Below are 15,684 nucleotides of genomic sequence, written 5' to 3' on the forward strand. Positions count from 1 at the left end.
CACCTTCGATGTAGTGCACAGCCTCAAGAATGAATGTCATGTTCCGATAGAGACGAGCATGCATTTTCCAATTACTATAGCAATTGTCGCGATGCTAAGGTCATAATGATTGATGGTGTGACCTGTGTTCAATCCTGGCCGCACAGCTCACCATTCATCAGAAATTGGCAATTGAGGGTTTTGTTGCAAAAGCATAAACGTAAGCGATCTTTACGACCAGAGCAACTCACTCTTTGTATACACCGCGATCGGGTTACGTAGCAATTTATCTAGGTGCTCTAGAAGCGCGAAGTCTCCGAAACAGATCTCAGGTAAGCTCCTGAGTATCGATGCTTGGCATGTGCCATTCTAGCAATCTCACGCCACGGTCACGTTCTTCTTGATTCTCACAAGCAAAGTGCCGTCAGTGAGCTCCCCCTCGGGATCGTAAAGGTGGAGCAGTCGGATTCCCTGCTGCAATCTGTCGAGTCGAAAGCACGCCCATCCAAACATGTCGTCCCGACTTAGTGTCTCATCATCCTTGACTTTGAATCTATTCATGGCGTCAGCAGCGTTCCCCATATTGATCGATCAAAAGCGATAAGTCTAAGCACAGACACGACCTGCGTGGCGCGGGGGGTGAGTAAATTGGCGCAAGGTGACATGTGTTCGAACCAGGCACCTGGGCTACCACAGCTTTTTCAGAACCTTACTAGCTCCAGAGCCCCAGTTACCATGGTAATGGTTCATGTTAGAAGCAGGGCTTGGGCTACAGCTGGTCCCGGCATACCGCTAATTGATCACAGCTTGGAGCCTCTACGTTCAAAGTCGTTCATACAGCAAACCTTCGCCAGCGTATCGAACATGCTCAAATTCTCGAGCAGCGGTGAGGGCTAGTAAGGTAGTGGAATGCTTGTGCGTGCGGCTAGCATATGACATATGTGTAAGGAAAAGGAAAACGTACCGTACGAATGTCAGCTCCTCATCGATGTCTGGCACACCTTTGAAGCGCAAAGTCTGGCGCCAGAAATCGGGGTTGTTGTATCCACGAGCGGCTTCTGTACGAGCCTTGATCTGACCTTCTTTGCTCTGTACACCTTCTGGTAGTTCGCTCCCTTGGCTTTCGTCGGGTTCCTCAGTGTGCAACTCGCAGCTTACATACAGCTTGAGGAACTTGTTCGCTGGACCAATTTTCTGGCCAGCGAGAAACTCAATCGACAGGTCCAATATTCCACGCTTGATGGCAGATCTTTGCGAGGTGGCGTGATGTTCACTACGATACCCTTCGGGCTTTAGCACCCAACCGCCTGTCCCGTGGAACATAGCATGATTGAGCATCAATGCCGCGTTCAAGTATTGCCAGTTGAGTGCGACCATTTGCACACCTTGTCTCCAGAACGGAGCAGGATCTAGATTCGTCGAAGTGACTCTCATTCCTTTCGGATAGGCTCGCATGAGATATTTCTGCGCTGCGCTGTTAGTGAGTGTAAGTCTTAGATGTGTTCAGAACTGACACACTTGATTATGACGAAACAAAGCCGAAGCATCTTGTTTGTGAGTACTGAGGAGCTTCTTCTCGGACAACGAGAATACATGGGTAGGGTATCTCGCTTCCGGCTGATCAAAGCTTTGGAAGTGGTAACTTCGAGTGTAGATGCCCATGTTGCCGAGTTCGGGGATGATGTGGCCTTGTTGCACCGCCTCATCCTGTGCTTCCTCATCCGACGAGTCGCCTTCCACTGCCGCGTTCACAGCCAGACTTTTCTTTTCCTGTCCCTTCTTCGGAGCAGAATACTTCACTTTGACAAGTATTCTCTTGCGCAAGCTCTCCAGAAGAGGTAAAGGCGTATTCTCCGTTACTTCGACGTCTAGGTCTCCCAGATATGGACCCCAATATTCCCTCATGATCTCGACCATAATCTTTTGTTGCGGTGGGGATGCATGTACCTCTAAGGAGACAATAACAGGTAGATCACTGAATTCATGTCAATACTTGCTGCATGGTAGACTCCGAATTAGAGACTCGCCTTTTCTCGAAGGCCTGTTGGGCGATGGTCTGACAAACAGTCCTAAAAGCAACTTCTTTCGTTGCCGTGTAACCGTGCAACACGCGAGGCTCGCGATGCAATGCTGGTGCTGGTGCCTGCACAACACCTTGCTTCTGCTGCCTGGTAGTCACAACCTTCTCTGACCGTTCAGACGTGCCTTCCGCTTTGGCTTTGGACTTCAACAAAGAAACCTCCCGTTTTACCTTCCTACTTAGCCTTCCCAAGCGGGAATGTTGTTCCCCATCACCAATCTCTGATTCGGAATCGCTCGAAGAGGTGTCTGAGTCGGAATCGTCTTTCGGGTCCCAGACATCGATCTCGACTGATCGACAGCCTCTATGCAAAACCTGCTCTAATCAGCTTCCTTTCGAGAGACAACGTATAACTCGGTGGCCGACGTTTCGATAAGCTTCTGCGCTCGATTTCCCATAGAGCTGATTTCCCCAAAGATATGTGTTGTGGCTGCTAGAGATGAAATAGTCCGACAGCGGATAACTTGTGTCGGTTGCCACTGGTGCCATGGCATCTGATTGGGGTGACGAAAGATACTTTAACAAGTCGTCGAAAGTCTCAATAGACGCATCAAGGCCCACATGATTGTTATCTGGCTTTAGTGCTACTTGACCGCTTTGAGTCGCACCGCCGTCGACCGTGGCTGGTGTAGTCTCTTCGTGAAGTTTTCTGGCATATTTCAATATCTCCGGACAGAAAAGTGGACTTTGGTTGCTTGCCATCTTTCAGATAATGCTGATGTGGTCTGCGAAGTCGGTTGGTGTATGCAGCTTGAGCTGCTAAAGAGTGAGTGTTGAGCTGACCTCGGACCAAGCACCAGCCTTGACCCCTCTGTGAACTGCCACACCAAAGAAGTCTAGATATTAATAGTGTTTATGAAATGCTATTTCATTCATAAAATCCCAGATTGTAGACTGATACCTGAGTTTCACGAACAGTATATTACAAGTAGCCACTTGGCAAGCTCGGACCAGGAGTTGCCAGGTGTAACGCAGGTGTTGTGGTGGCAGTCGAGGCCGTAAAGCAACAGATGAGGAGGTACGGTACTTTACCCCACATGAGCTTTTGGTAAGGTATGCTGGCGCTGCCACAGCAGTTGTGCGATGTATGACGTAGCATACCTCGCTGCACGCCTCCTCCACCACAGCAGCCATAAATTGCACCCTGTGGCGGTCGCTGAATCGTCCACGGTATAACAACCTGCCTAATCGCCACAATGTCCACCAAGTCTCGGCGTGAGGCAGAGAACGAAGTAGGATCATGGGGGTTCGAGCACGTATTCACCTGGAGAGATGGACCGTAAGCACCATGCGACATTGTTGTGACCTACAGGATCGCTGAGCTTTTCAGGAATGCATATTATCCACCTCATAAGCATTCCGGACTGACGACGCACCTTATACTACAAGGCCAATTGACAGTGTCCTATCCGGATGACCCAAGCCCGGTCAAAGAGACCTTTGTTGAGAATGGCAGGCTAGATGTAGATGCAAATCGTCGGCATGAAGTGTGGATGGGTCCCACAGGATGTACCTACGTGATTGGGGAATAAACCGAAAGATGCCAATAATACGGTAGTTGCACGGTAACGAGCTCACTGTGTCTCCTTTCTCTTCCAGTCCCGAGTCTCAAAGGTGGCTTTCTTGTTCCGTGGCTCATGTATTCGAATTTTGCCATGGCTTTCACGACGGTAAATTTTGCAACGGCTCATTGTAGTTGATGATGCTGAATTGGAACCGTTTTCTGAGCCGCTTACTGTGTGTATGGGGGCATCCACGATTATACCCGTCTCGCTCGATAAGTTCGCAGCGGTGGTCTTGTGCCAGTCCAGAGAGAAGGTGACCATTTGGTTCTTCGTTCGTGCTCTCCATCTACGTTTGAATGTTCAACAAAATCTCAGATGGGTGTCGCGTGGCCCTGTCTCATATCAAGGATCCGGATCGATCTCAAATTGTATGCAATTCGCAGTCTGGTCCATTGTGGATCATGCATTCGCAGTCTGGGTAAGACGGGATTAAAATGGAGGAAAACTGTTGTTACGACTCGCCAAGGAGCCATTTGAACGACCGGTAACTAGAAATTATGAATTATCTCAGACATATGACATCGGCCACTCCCTGTGTGGCAGCGCCTTTGCCGTATGAGGCGTGCCGCCCCCCGGATAGGGCTATGTCCAACGGTGACTTATTGATTTCAACCCGTGAAATTTTCCAAATTCACATACTTGGTTGATGATATTTGAGACACTCGAGCATGCGATTTCCCAAGTCCAGCAATAGATTTGCATTCTTGTTAGTCTCGATCTCTCAGGACATGAGTTGTCTGGTACCGGCTTCGCATACCATTTTTCACGAACGAGAAGCGGAGCATATTATACGGCCGAATGCATATCGCGCTTCATTCCCGCCACGTACCTGATATTGTGCTTAGGTGTGTTCTTGATCATCTGCCTCGTCGTCATTATAGAGCGTTATGTGGAAAGGAGGGCGTTGCGGGCGTCGAAGACCTCATTTCGCGAGATTTCAAGAAGGACGATGACACTTTGGCTACGGCGAATTGCCTCAAGGTAGATGCCAACGGACCGAGGCCGCAGTTCCCGGGTTTAAGATGTACCGCGGTCTTCAGTATGTACCTCGAGTGGGAGCAAGTTGAAGAGGTGGTTTGCGTTGCTTATCTTGCACAACTTCTCAGGGATGAGTCAGGAAAGCAAAGTGAGACAATCATACGACTTGATCTGCACAATTACATTATCTCTTTACAGTAATGCACTGTGGACTAATTTAGAGCCAGAGGGCGAGCCAGAACTTGTCCTCAGAAGAATCCCTTGAGTAGGATTCAGAAATCTGCTTTTGATGTCTTACTCTCTGTCTCGATGGCTGCGTACACCCGTAAGGTTATACTCCACAAAAGCAGTCGCTGATATCGACAGGGTCGTGCTCGATGAGGCAATAGATCGCTGATATGGATTCTTGGATCTGGGGAAGCACGCTCCGAGCCGGCGATAGTTCAAATTCAGGTATTGGCGAATGTAGATCATTTTCGCCATCATTTCTCCATTTGGCTGCTGAGAGAACTCCGAACGAGGCATACGAATGGAGGTTATCTGTGCCATTTCATGAGCTGCGCACACAGTCATGTAGACAGCTCTGGATCGAATGTGAGGTCTGCATGACCACTATAACGCTCAGGCTCTGTGCATCTCAGCTGGACTCTGCCGCTACTAGGCATACAAGTAGATATACAACAAGCATGTGCTGTGTATAGAGGTACCAGATGTCGAAGAGCGAATGATTGTGATTGGTTGGACAACGAATTTGACTGGTCTGGGCCTCTCAGAAATGATAAGATCAGGACTAGCGCAGCCTTGCAGCGTACCTCCGGATTTCACCTCTATACCTTACCCTTACCCTCGCTGTCATACCGCTTGCGGACTCTACACACGCGTCTACCCCATTATCCGAAACCCTGAGACGGCGCTTGCCCCGTTATACGAGAGCCTCTCCGAGGTATGTATCGGCTGGAGATGCAAACGTGCAGAGATTGCACCCAGGTGCTTGATACCATGACCGTTTCGGTAATGGGACTGGCTTGCGAGACCATGAACCCCGTCGTCATATATTCCCTACTTCACAATGCAAAAAGTATGGTAATGATCTAATGTTGGTATTTGAACCTGCAAATTATCGAGTGTTAAGCCACAGCTACACAATATCGACGGGGACAGTTTGCAAGGCGCCGCCATAGGCTTGAAATAGCTTAGGTCTACAATCTACACCCAGCTCAGTGCAAAGTCTAAGGGCGTATCTGACGGTTTGTGGAGTAACAATAGTCGAACGGTGGATCTGGTAGACTTGTTCCAACCAAGCTCTCAGCCCGTGCAGCCTATCTTTTTTGACCGTAATCGAGTCCAACGGTCGAGGTCCCGACTCGGTAGCTTGGTAACAACGGACACTGCGAACCTCTAAACGTTGCTGATTCTGATATAAGAGTGGGCATGCCACGCAAGAACAATGTCGATCATCAACGCTCATCTATCAACATTATCAGGTCTCTGAGTTTCTTTTGCAAATCATTAGAGTGTCTCAGCATAGAGCGATTCATCCGTCTTCGAGACCATCCTCATTCACTTACATTGTTCATACAGAGCGATAGTCTTTGTTTAATATCTTAAATTCCCCTTCAAAATGAGTCACTCAGTCGCAGTTCAACCTCAAGGCCGCAAGCCATCTGTCTGGGGAAAGATGTTCGACGGTCTCAAGATCAACAGCAAGAACGTGAAGCGTAACGAGGAAGTCGAGACCAGGCCCCATGAGAACGTTGGATCCATCGATATGTCCAAGTCATCCGCAGTTGACAAGACCACTTCCACCATTCACAGACGCAACAACTCCACTGCCACCAAAGCATCTGTGGCAGCTGTTTCGATCCAGTCAAGCACCAGCCGTGCCGGCAGTGTTGCCAGCATCTCTTCTCGTCGTTCCTCCAGGAAGTGGTGGCGCAGCAGCAACCCTGAGGATGAGCTCCCTCCTGTTCCTACCATCGACCTCAAGTACACAGAAGTCTCTCCAATGTCACAAGCTGCCTCTCGCAAGAACAGCTACGTGCCACGCAATGCAGCAGGAAGCTTCTTGAGGACCACCACTCCTGCACCAAAGAGCACTCAGGATGACCTTGACGAGGTCGCTCGCAGACTTTCTGCTTCCGGCGCTGCTGCATCTATCAACCCTCTCCAGGTCAAGGCCATTGAGAGCCGCAAGGACTCCCACGTTCAGCCCGAGATGTACGGCATGTCCAGCATGTCTGGCATTTGTGACATTCTCGAAGTTGAGGAGCCTGTTATCGAGAAGAACTCGGTACGGAGTGCCTCGCCTCACTCTCAAGGTGCTGCTCGCCAGGACTCTGCAAAGGGCAGCCCTGAGCTTACAGTTATTAAGAACGCAAACCAACGAGATCCATCTCTCCACGAGCTTTGCGCATAGAGCCGAAGCTTCAGCAATGTATTCTGACGGATAGATGTCAATACACAGGCGTTGTTCTGGGGGCTTTCTTAGAAATTGGGTACTCGGCTAGACGGCATAGGGTGCATATTGAGGCGTTGCAGGATTACTGCCTCATCATTTCTGGTCAAAAGAGCATCCACCTAGTCCCATATTGTGCGGGCACAGAAGACATCATTTGGGGGGGGCCTCTTTACTTTTCCTTTTCTCTGTAACCACTTCTGCGAGTTCGAACATTATATCCTAGTTTGAGTTTTTATCTAATTCATGATCAATTATCAAATCTTTTCTTGAAGTACTTCGCTGTATCTCCATGTGATTATCGGCGGGTGGAGGTGATCTGGTTATAATTTTCCCCCTGAAAACAAAAGCCGTCTGCAACGCTGCTTCAGAGACATCGTTCGCAGACACGGGTGTTGCTAAGCCTCCTCGGTGGAACCGAGATCGAAATTCCGCTTTGTCCCGGTATAGAGGGACAACGTCGGTCTGTCAGCGGCGTCAGTCTTCAGGTTAGCCACAACAAGCACTAAAAGCACAGGGGACGGGATTAGCAAGACACACAGTTTGATACATATACAAGTACAAGTACGTCGAGGCACACATACGCCCACCCACAAAGCTCGTGGCAGAAGCTTGACTCCAGTCGAATGTGTATACATGTACACAAGTATCAGATCTCAAGGCATGCTTGTACCTTGCTTTACCATACATGGCCTACAGCCTGAAGTCTATGTCTTCATTTTTATCTTTTTCCCAGCAAGCCTCCACATCTGCACTCCGCGCTCGTCGATGGAGCGGACCCGATGCACTCGCATGCGCACGACGTGCGTCGTACGGCACACACAGTACCTCATGCAATTCGCAAAAGAACGGTCGAGGGCATTGTTGGAACGGGCGAGGCTTCGATATGCCGGTTGCCACGCGACTTGTCAGATTTGATGCGACCACACGATCAGAATAATGGTTCACTGTAGTTGTTCCAGATGCGGATCTATTATGCTATCACACGGTCGTAATTCATTGCAACCAGAGGTAAGACTGTTGTCAGACAAAAATTGAAATTGAGAGAGGTACTGTAATCTTTCAGCGTGCGCAAGCACGGATACCCAATTATGAAGATTGTTCGGTGATCTAAAAACAGGGGGGAAAATGGTTCGCAGACTTCATACTTCTGACTCGTGGTCTACTGCACTTATCGCTGTCCAAAAATTAATGCGTGCCCGTTTTCCTGCTTGAATGTTTTCAGCAACTACCAATCAACGCCTGCTCCTGGAGTTATTTATTTAATCAGAATCTCCCTTCCCTAGGCTTCGATGCCCCCTTAATGATTCTTTGCGAAAACGATAGAAATAAGAGAATTTGGGTATCCTTTTGACTTTTGATCCAGAAAACGCCTTTTGAATGCATCACGTATGGCACGTTCGTCCATATGTCCACGCCGATTATATCGGCCGACTAGTAAACCAACCAACTCACTCCTCTGAGTTTCCACTTCATGATAAAATACGGCTTGCCGTAGGGAAAGAGGACGTGTGGAGGAAAATTATGACTTGATCATCTTGTTCCTCTTCTCCCTGCGCTTGAGACGTTCTACACGCTTGGCGTGCATCTTCTCGGCCAATTTTTCATATCGTTCCTTTTCTTCCTTGGCCGCGCGCTTGTCTTTGATATTCTGGATGCGTCGCTGCGAGATAGATGTTAGTCTCCGTCCGACAGAAGGTCTCATGGTGCTACTCTACTCACCTGTCGCTCAGCTTCCTTCTCCTCCTTCATCTCTTTCTCTTGGGCCTTGACAAGCGCAATTTCCTTGTCTCTTGCGGCGCGCTTTTCATATGCAGTCAGGCCTGCGGTGGGTCGGAAAGGCTTCTTGACGTCGTGCCATTGCTTGCCTGTTGTTGCGACTCGAGTATTAGACACATCCTGGGAGACAGGCATCATTGACAGGTGAGCATTTACCATTCTTCTTCATTCCGGTGGTTTGAGCGATCTTGCCGGGCTCGGCTTGCTGTGCCACTATGGTCGACATGATCGTGCGATTGTATGAACTATGGTCTTTTCTCGAGCAAGGCCTCGGCAGTTCGATAACAAAGTGAAGAAAAGTTGACGATGCAAGACCAATCAAGCGTCTTGGCAGAGGGGCGCGAAGTGGAGGCGGATCAGATAATTCCATGCGGATCAGATTAAAAATCAGTCACCGCCTGCTCTATACAGTTAGAGATGCCCACTTTTCCACTGTGGCAGAAAAGGTCGGAAAGTCTGAATGATGCTGTGATGCCATGTGGGAGTCAAAGTGAGGCCAAAATAACAGACCAAACCACTCCTTCTCCCGATCTCCCAGTTTCTTCCAGAAGCGCGTTGCACATTCGGGTCTTTCCTCGCTACCAGATTGTCCAGAAGAGACGCGAGTACGACATCAATACCACCTCAGTCACACATCGATCGTCGCTTCGGTGTAACTTGGGGGTTGTCGTCGCATACTGCGACTTTGTTTATCTTTTTCAACTCATTTCTCTGTCTCACCATTTTCCTGTGTCTGTGTGTGGGGTACGGCAGACTATTCTTTCCTGCATTACACCATATCTACCTTCGCCAGCGCCATCCTTGCTGTTCCATCTTTCACCGCTTGACCACCTTCTTCCTGAACTTCTCATAGTCATACCATGCTCCCTCGATAACATCAGACAACTTTGTGCCATCTCCTTTGTCTGCTACAACATTCTCTCCATTCACCAGTAGACCCCTGTCCCACTTTCCCTATAAAGAAGGCTCCTTCCTGCTCGATGGACGTTCGCGAAGCTCACCCTGTCGCCGGCGCAGACGTGCTGGCTATCAGAGATGGCAAGAAAGTCATTACCGCTCCCAGCTCTTCCTCTGAAAAAGCACACGACGCGCTGAAGGACATTGTCTTTGGGTCAACAGCTGGCGTCGCCGGAAAGTTCGTCGAGTACCCTTTCGACACTGTCAAAGTTCGCCTACAGTCTCAACCGGATCACCTCCCGCTGAGATACACTGGACCAATTGACTGTTTTCGACAGTCACTTAGGCATGATGGCGTTCTCGGCATTTACAGAGGCATCAGCGCCCCCTTAGTCGGAGCAGCTGTCGAGACAAGCAGTCTCTTCTTCAGTGTACGTGTGACCCATCCGGTCTCGATACTCCAAGTGTCAGATCATTGACTCAATTGAACAGTACCGCCTCGCCCAAAATGCGCTGCGAATGACGCTCTACCCAAGTACGGAATCACTTCCATTGGGCGCCCTCGTAGCCTGCGGTGCCGCCTCAGGGGCCTTCACTTCTCTTCTTCTCACTCCGATTGAGCTCATCAAGTGCAAGATGCAAGTACCTGCCGACAGTAACAGGAGAATGGTCGCCCGACCAGGGCCGGTTCAGCTGATTGCATCGGTGTACCGACACCACGGACTGGCAGGGTTCTGGCATGGACAGATGGGTACACTATTGCGAGAGACTGGTGGCTCAGCGGCCTGGTTCGGTGCATACGAGGCTATCTCCGCCGCCTTCCTGAAGCTTCGAGAGCCAATACACGGGGTTGCGACCGGTAAGCAAGAGAAGCAAGAACCACTGCACTTCTATCAGCAAATGATTGCCGGTGCTGCAGCAGGGGTCAGCTATAACTTCCTCTTCTACCCCGCAGACACGATCAAGTCACGCATGCAGACGGAGGAAGTGAGCGAGATGGTTGGCAGACAGCGCAAGACCTTCTGGTCAGCCGGACGCGCACTATGGCATCAGCATGGCATCAAGGGAATGTATAGAGGATGCGGCATTACTTGTTTCCGATCGGCGCCTAGTTCCGCCTTGATCTTCGCCATCTACGAATGGCTCAAGAGGACATTTGATTGATCACGTTTGGGTACAGGTAAAAAAAGTTCTTGAGAACATGCGAGGAGTTTTGGGTTGGGTTCTTATGACTATAATGCGGCGTTACGGAAGGAAGGCTAACTCGAACGTTTCTATAGAGCAAGGTGGGTGGCATATGACAAGTAGCAGAGACGCTTCACTTGTTCGATGTCCAGTTGAATCTATGACACAATTTACTGCTGCTGATCGCGAGGACGGATTCCATAGAATGCAACATGTGAGATAAATAAAAAGGCCATGCTGATACGCGATGGTAGATTGGTATACTATATTAGTGAACAGTTGACATGTGCCACCGTGATGTCTCACTTGTGGAGACGAAGTTCCACCCCAGGATCCAACCGCATCCACGTTATACCATAACACTGGGATGGTTTCTTCTTCTCCGACCCTGCGGGATTGATCTCTTACTTGCTGCTTTTTACAAGATCGGAAGACCCAATACGCAATTGAGCATTGATCTATTCCTGGATCATAAGGTAGTACATTCGGATCACCTACTTTCAAAAACATTTCTTCCTTAAATTCCTTATTCTTTCTATCTTCTGGCTTGAGTAATTTTACAACAAACAATGCTCAGTGTCCTGTGCCCAGTGCTCAGTGACTGTCCGCAAACTACAATCACTTTATAGCAGTATCTATAAGTGTACTGCATCAACTCTAGTTTGGAAGCTTTGTTGATTATACGAATAAGTATCGCGACCGCGACTGTGCTAACTCACGCTTCTAATAATTCCTCGGTCTACGAATCGAAGCGTGAAGCGTTTCAGATCCCACATGCTCCGCCTCGAACGTATGTGTTACAAAGTTAGAAACTCAAGTATCCATAGGGTAAGCTGCACAAGGCACACAACGCGTCACTGTACTCGTAAGGGGGGAGCAAGGGACAGATCAGAGACTGATATATATCTTGCAGCGCTCCCATTTGAATGTAGCGTATGCTGTTGCTTTTCTACACCTTTCAGTCTGCCGCTATACACATCAAGTCACGACTCATTTCGTTTCCATTATTGTTGTTTCACAAGCATTCGCATTCATACTTATACTTTTCATATTCGTTGCTCAAGTCGTCTTCGTCTCGTCTCCGGCTTCTTGGCAATATCGACTTCGCGATTCAGTACAGCGCACCCTAGTGCATGACCAAGGTCCCTGCCGATGCATGCATAATTTGGACAGTACCTGTACAAACACAGGCTGAGCAAAACGCTCGAACTCGACCCCGCAAGTATCGCCCAACGGGTCCGGTCATACCACCATAAGAGGTGATTTCCAGCATCAATTGTCAGCGTGAAGCATGAAACTCGAAGCAACTTGCGTGGACATGCAACCGCATGGTGGCGATGAGGTAAAAGCTACCAAAACCCACCGCGGATCGACTAATAGACCACGGTACCACTGCGATCAAGACATCCAACGTACGCGGGAGCGTCCACACGTGAGCGATTTTTTCCCAAGAGCGTCGGCCGCGCTAAATAAGCCTCACTCTACGACGATCAAAGCACTTGTGCCTGCAGATGGAGGGACTCTCGGCCTCCATTTTTGTATACACTCCGGGTCTGCCGGGCTGACTGCACTTCCTATTGGTCGCTAAACTTGGGGGCACTTGCGGCCTGTAATTTCACAGGTAGGCTCGTGCCTCTTGGTCGAAGTGCTCCACGATAACCCGAGATCAGTGCTCTTGCGATTGACGTTCAAGGCGCTGCGCTGACACACATCTGCTGTACATACAGCTATATACGAGGATGGATGTCTACTTCGAGAATGCTGGCTGCACATTCGAGAGAGACTCTCACATCAACATTGTGAAAATGGCTATAGACCCTGGCGCCGTAGCCCCTATTTCGAACGGCCACCCAACCTAATCCTATTATAAGCAACTCTAGGAGCGAGATAAAGCGCCTAGCGAGCTTTAGCTGGCAACTTAGCTCCATACTTCAACTTCCGTCACCTGTCTAGTCTGCTCTCGCCACAGCATAATATTGGACGCCGAGGACGCCTGCGTCTCCGGCTGGGCTATGACCCATAATCACAGAGGCGTATGGCAGTTTTGTCTACAGTAGCCTGGGGCCGCGGTAAGCATTGAAGCTCCAGAGGCAAATTTAGGTTGGTTGCTCCCTCAGATATCTTAAACGGCATGATCCTGCTCCGCAACGCCTTGGGGTATCTTATTTCCTTTAATCAACCTCTCTTCCAGTTTCTCTGATATCCTGTACTTACTGTCGCTATTCATAAAGGTCTTGTACGAGTACATACTGTCGTTACGAAGAACTATCCAAGATATCGACATTCAAATATATAATATTTCAGCATCATGCGTTTCACCAAGACTGTCCTCGCTGCCCTGGCTCAGGCCTACCTTGCCTTTGCAGCTGACAATGCCTTCAATGTTCCCCAAGGTGGTTACAATACCGCCGCTGGATCTAGCCTGGACTTGACCTGGACTCCCACTACTTCCGGAACTGTGTCTCTGATCCTCAGATCCGGCGCAAGCAGCGCCTTGACCTCTGGCACTTATATTGCCCAGGGCATCCAGAACAGGTAAACAATGGACACTTGCTCGAGATTTCGTCAAGCGACCTGCTGACACTCTTTGCTTCCAGTGGTTCTTACACATGGACTCTTCCCAACGACATCACCCGTGGCTCTGACTACGCCATTGAGATCGTCGATGACTCCGACACCAGCAAGACCAACTTCACTCCCTACTTCGTCATCGACAGCACCGTGACCGTCGCCTCGTCGACCTCCGACATCTCCCTGTCCAGCGGCACCGCCACCGCTTCTCCTTCATCATCTGCTTCCGGCAGCTCTGCATCAAGCGCTAGCGCCAGTGCTTCCAGCAGTGCCAGCAGCGCTTCCTCCTCCGCCTCTGCTTCCGGTTCTTCATCTGCCAGCGCTGTCTCCTCCAGCGCAAGCTCCGCAGCCTCAAGCGTCAGCTCTTCTGCCTCTGCCCGCAGCTCCTCAGCTGCTTCATCCGCCAGCCAGACTGCCTCTTCCATGAGCTCGTCTGCCTCCGCCGCTGCCTCCAGCGCCGCCGCACAGACCACGGTTGCCAACAGCGGTGCCGCTGCCACCGCTGTGCCTGTCCTCATGGGCGCCATTGCCCTCGGTGCTCTTGCCCTTTAAGCGGTTCAACATGATGTATAATCATGCCTTCTTATTTTCATACGTTTTTCTTTTCATATATCAAAGAGAGATGAGTGCAAGCGGGATATTCGGGGGGACGATGATAGATAATGGAAGGGATTATCGCCTTTTTCTAATTTGGCTAGGTTTGCACATGGACAATATGAGCAATAACAAAAAGCAAGCATTACCATTTTCATTCTACACAACTTCCAATATCTCCTGTGCCATTTCTACCTAACAGTCTAGTTAGGTACTATCGATATCTGGTTAGCAGTATAGGAAATTGGATGTATGAAGGTTGGGGCATGGTATTGCAACACCTTCAGTATTCAAGTGTAGTGAGACAAGATCATTGGGCAGCTTACTCGAAAGACGATATACATGACAGGTCTATCTAATTGACATTATCATCACAACATACACTTTTACGCTCGAATGACAAAGCCATTACATCCTCTCGACACGCACACTACTCTCAACCACTCTAGTCCTCCATCGTCCAAACCATCCCCCTAGTCCTCAAAGAAAACAGCCTCGGGCTTATGCACAGCAATCTTGCCCGACTCATCACTCTTCAACACGATCCTAGGACCCTTCTCGCTGCCCTTGACTTTCTTCCCATCGACTGGTTTTTCGGTCGTCACTATCTCGACGACGGTGCCTTGGATGTAGCCTGGTAGGGCCTTCCAGGTGACGTTTTGGTTTTCTTTTGGGAGGCGGGTCGAGGATCCTGCTGGGGCGGGAGGCGTGGCGGGGTCGTGTTCTGAGCCTACTGTTGCGTTGCTTTTGTTATCGGATTTTTGCTTTTTGTTGTTGTTGTTGCTGTTGTCGTCGTCTCCGTTTTCGTTGTCGTCTTCCTGGGATCGAGTGCGCTTTTGACCTTTTGGCTTCAAGGAATTTTCGTCCTCGTCTTCGTTATTTGATTCGTCCTCGCTATCAGCCGCCTCGTCGTCATGGTCGTCGTCGTCGTACTCTTCGTCATCCGAATCCTGGTCGGAGTTTTCGTTCTTGTTCGTTGACTCGGTTTCACCCTTCTTCTTCGACGCTTTCGTTTCTTCCTCATCGTGCTTCTTTCCCTTGGCGTCCTCGTGGGCTTCCTCGCGAGACTCCTTGGCTTTTGCAGTATTGCCGACATGCTGCTTGCCCTGCTTACTGCCCTCTTGTTTCTTCTCGTCGGTTTCTTTCTTTTCCTTCTCGCTCATCTTGTCCCATGCCTTTTTCGGCAAGTAACGCTGCTCGGTTCCGTCGTCGTTTTTGGCATTGCCACTCCCGTCTTTGGTTTGCCAGTCTTCCTCTCCCCATTCGGAGAGATGTTTCTGCGACGAGTCTTGGTCTTTCTTGTCTGTGTTGTACTAAGGTCTCTGGGTTAGCATCTCCTGGGATGATTCGAGTATTCACTGATGAATTGATCTAAGGTCTTCTCCTTCAGAGCTGGGTATGAATGCTTTGGACTTATTGTGGTCTTTGATAATGCAGGATACTCACGTCTCCGCCTCGCTTCTTGTACTCTGACGCCATCAGTTGAGCTTTTCGTGCACTCCATTGTCCTGGAGCACCGCCTTTGTCGCCCTTATGGATCTCCTCCTTTACTTCGTCGCGAAGTTTGGGGTCGGTGTACTTTTCCTTTGGAGGCATGATTG

At 49.6% G+C, this 15,684-nt stretch overlaps 7 protein-coding genes across 7 annotated transcripts; 4 read left to right on the forward strand and 3 right to left on the reverse strand.

The window, feature by feature from the left end:
- Positions 1-357: 357 nt before the first annotated feature.
- Positions 358-2,761, reverse strand: AAFC00_006239 (uncharacterized protein; the record flags this gene model as incomplete). Its single annotated transcript, XM_069346162.1, has 5 exons — positions 358-532; positions 944-1,443; positions 1,498-1,954; positions 2,007-2,374; positions 2,426-2,761. The coding sequence occupies 5 exons, from the start codon at positions 2,759-2,761 to the stop codon at positions 358-360; spliced, it is 1,836 nt and encodes a 611-aa protein (XP_069197372.1).
- Positions 2,762-3,255: 494 nt separating this feature from the next.
- AAFC00_006240 (uncharacterized protein) lies at positions 3,256-3,591 on the forward strand (the record flags this gene model as incomplete). The annotated part of the gene is made up of 2 exons (XM_069346163.1): positions 3,256-3,338; positions 3,390-3,591. The coding sequence occupies 2 exons, from the start codon at positions 3,256-3,258 to the stop codon at positions 3,589-3,591; spliced, it is 285 nt and encodes a 94-aa protein (XP_069197373.1).
- A 2,632-nt stretch (positions 3,592-6,223) lies between these two features.
- AAFC00_006241 (uncharacterized protein) lies at positions 6,224-7,018 on the forward strand (the record flags this gene model as incomplete). Its single annotated transcript, XM_069346164.1, has 1 exon — positions 6,224-7,018. The coding sequence occupies one exon, from the start codon at positions 6,224-6,226 to the stop codon at positions 7,016-7,018; it is 795 nt and encodes a 264-aa protein (XP_069197374.1).
- A 1,561-nt stretch (positions 7,019-8,579) lies between these two features.
- AAFC00_006242 (uncharacterized protein) lies at positions 8,580-9,062 on the reverse strand (the record flags this gene model as incomplete). Its single annotated transcript, XM_069346166.1, has 3 exons — positions 8,580-8,720; positions 8,780-8,925; positions 8,993-9,062. The coding sequence occupies 3 exons, from the start codon at positions 9,060-9,062 to the stop codon at positions 8,580-8,582; spliced, it is 357 nt and encodes a 118-aa protein (XP_069197375.1).
- Positions 9,063-9,816: 754 nt separating this feature from the next.
- AAFC00_006243 (uncharacterized protein) lies at positions 9,817-10,897 on the forward strand (the record flags this gene model as incomplete). The annotated part of the gene is made up of 2 exons (XM_069346167.1): positions 9,817-10,164; positions 10,226-10,897. 2 exons carry the CDS (start codon positions 9,817-9,819, stop codon positions 10,895-10,897), a joined length of 1,020 nt encoding a protein of 339 aa, XP_069197376.1.
- A 2,329-nt stretch (positions 10,898-13,226) lies between these two features.
- AAFC00_006244 (uncharacterized protein) lies at positions 13,227-14,041 on the forward strand (the record flags this gene model as incomplete). The annotated part of the gene is made up of 2 exons (XM_069346168.1): positions 13,227-13,453; positions 13,516-14,041. 2 exons carry the CDS (start codon positions 13,227-13,229, stop codon positions 14,039-14,041), a joined length of 753 nt encoding a protein of 250 aa, XP_069197377.1.
- A 515-nt stretch (positions 14,042-14,556) lies between these two features.
- AAFC00_006245 (uncharacterized protein) lies at positions 14,557-15,679 on the reverse strand (the record flags this gene model as incomplete). Its single annotated transcript, XM_069346169.1, has 2 exons — positions 14,557-15,396; positions 15,530-15,679. The coding sequence occupies 2 exons, from the start codon at positions 15,677-15,679 to the stop codon at positions 14,557-14,559; spliced, it is 990 nt and encodes a 329-aa protein (XP_069197378.1).
- Positions 15,680-15,684: the final 5 nt, after the last annotated feature.

The sequence above is a fragment of the Neodothiora populina genome (genome assembly GCF_041146345.1).
Source record: "Neodothiora populina strain CPC 39397 chromosome Unknown canker_contig_7, whole genome shotgun sequence".
In the NCBI taxonomy this organism is placed as follows: Eukaryota; Fungi; Ascomycota; class Dothideomycetes; order Dothideales; family Dothioraceae; genus Neodothiora; species Neodothiora populina.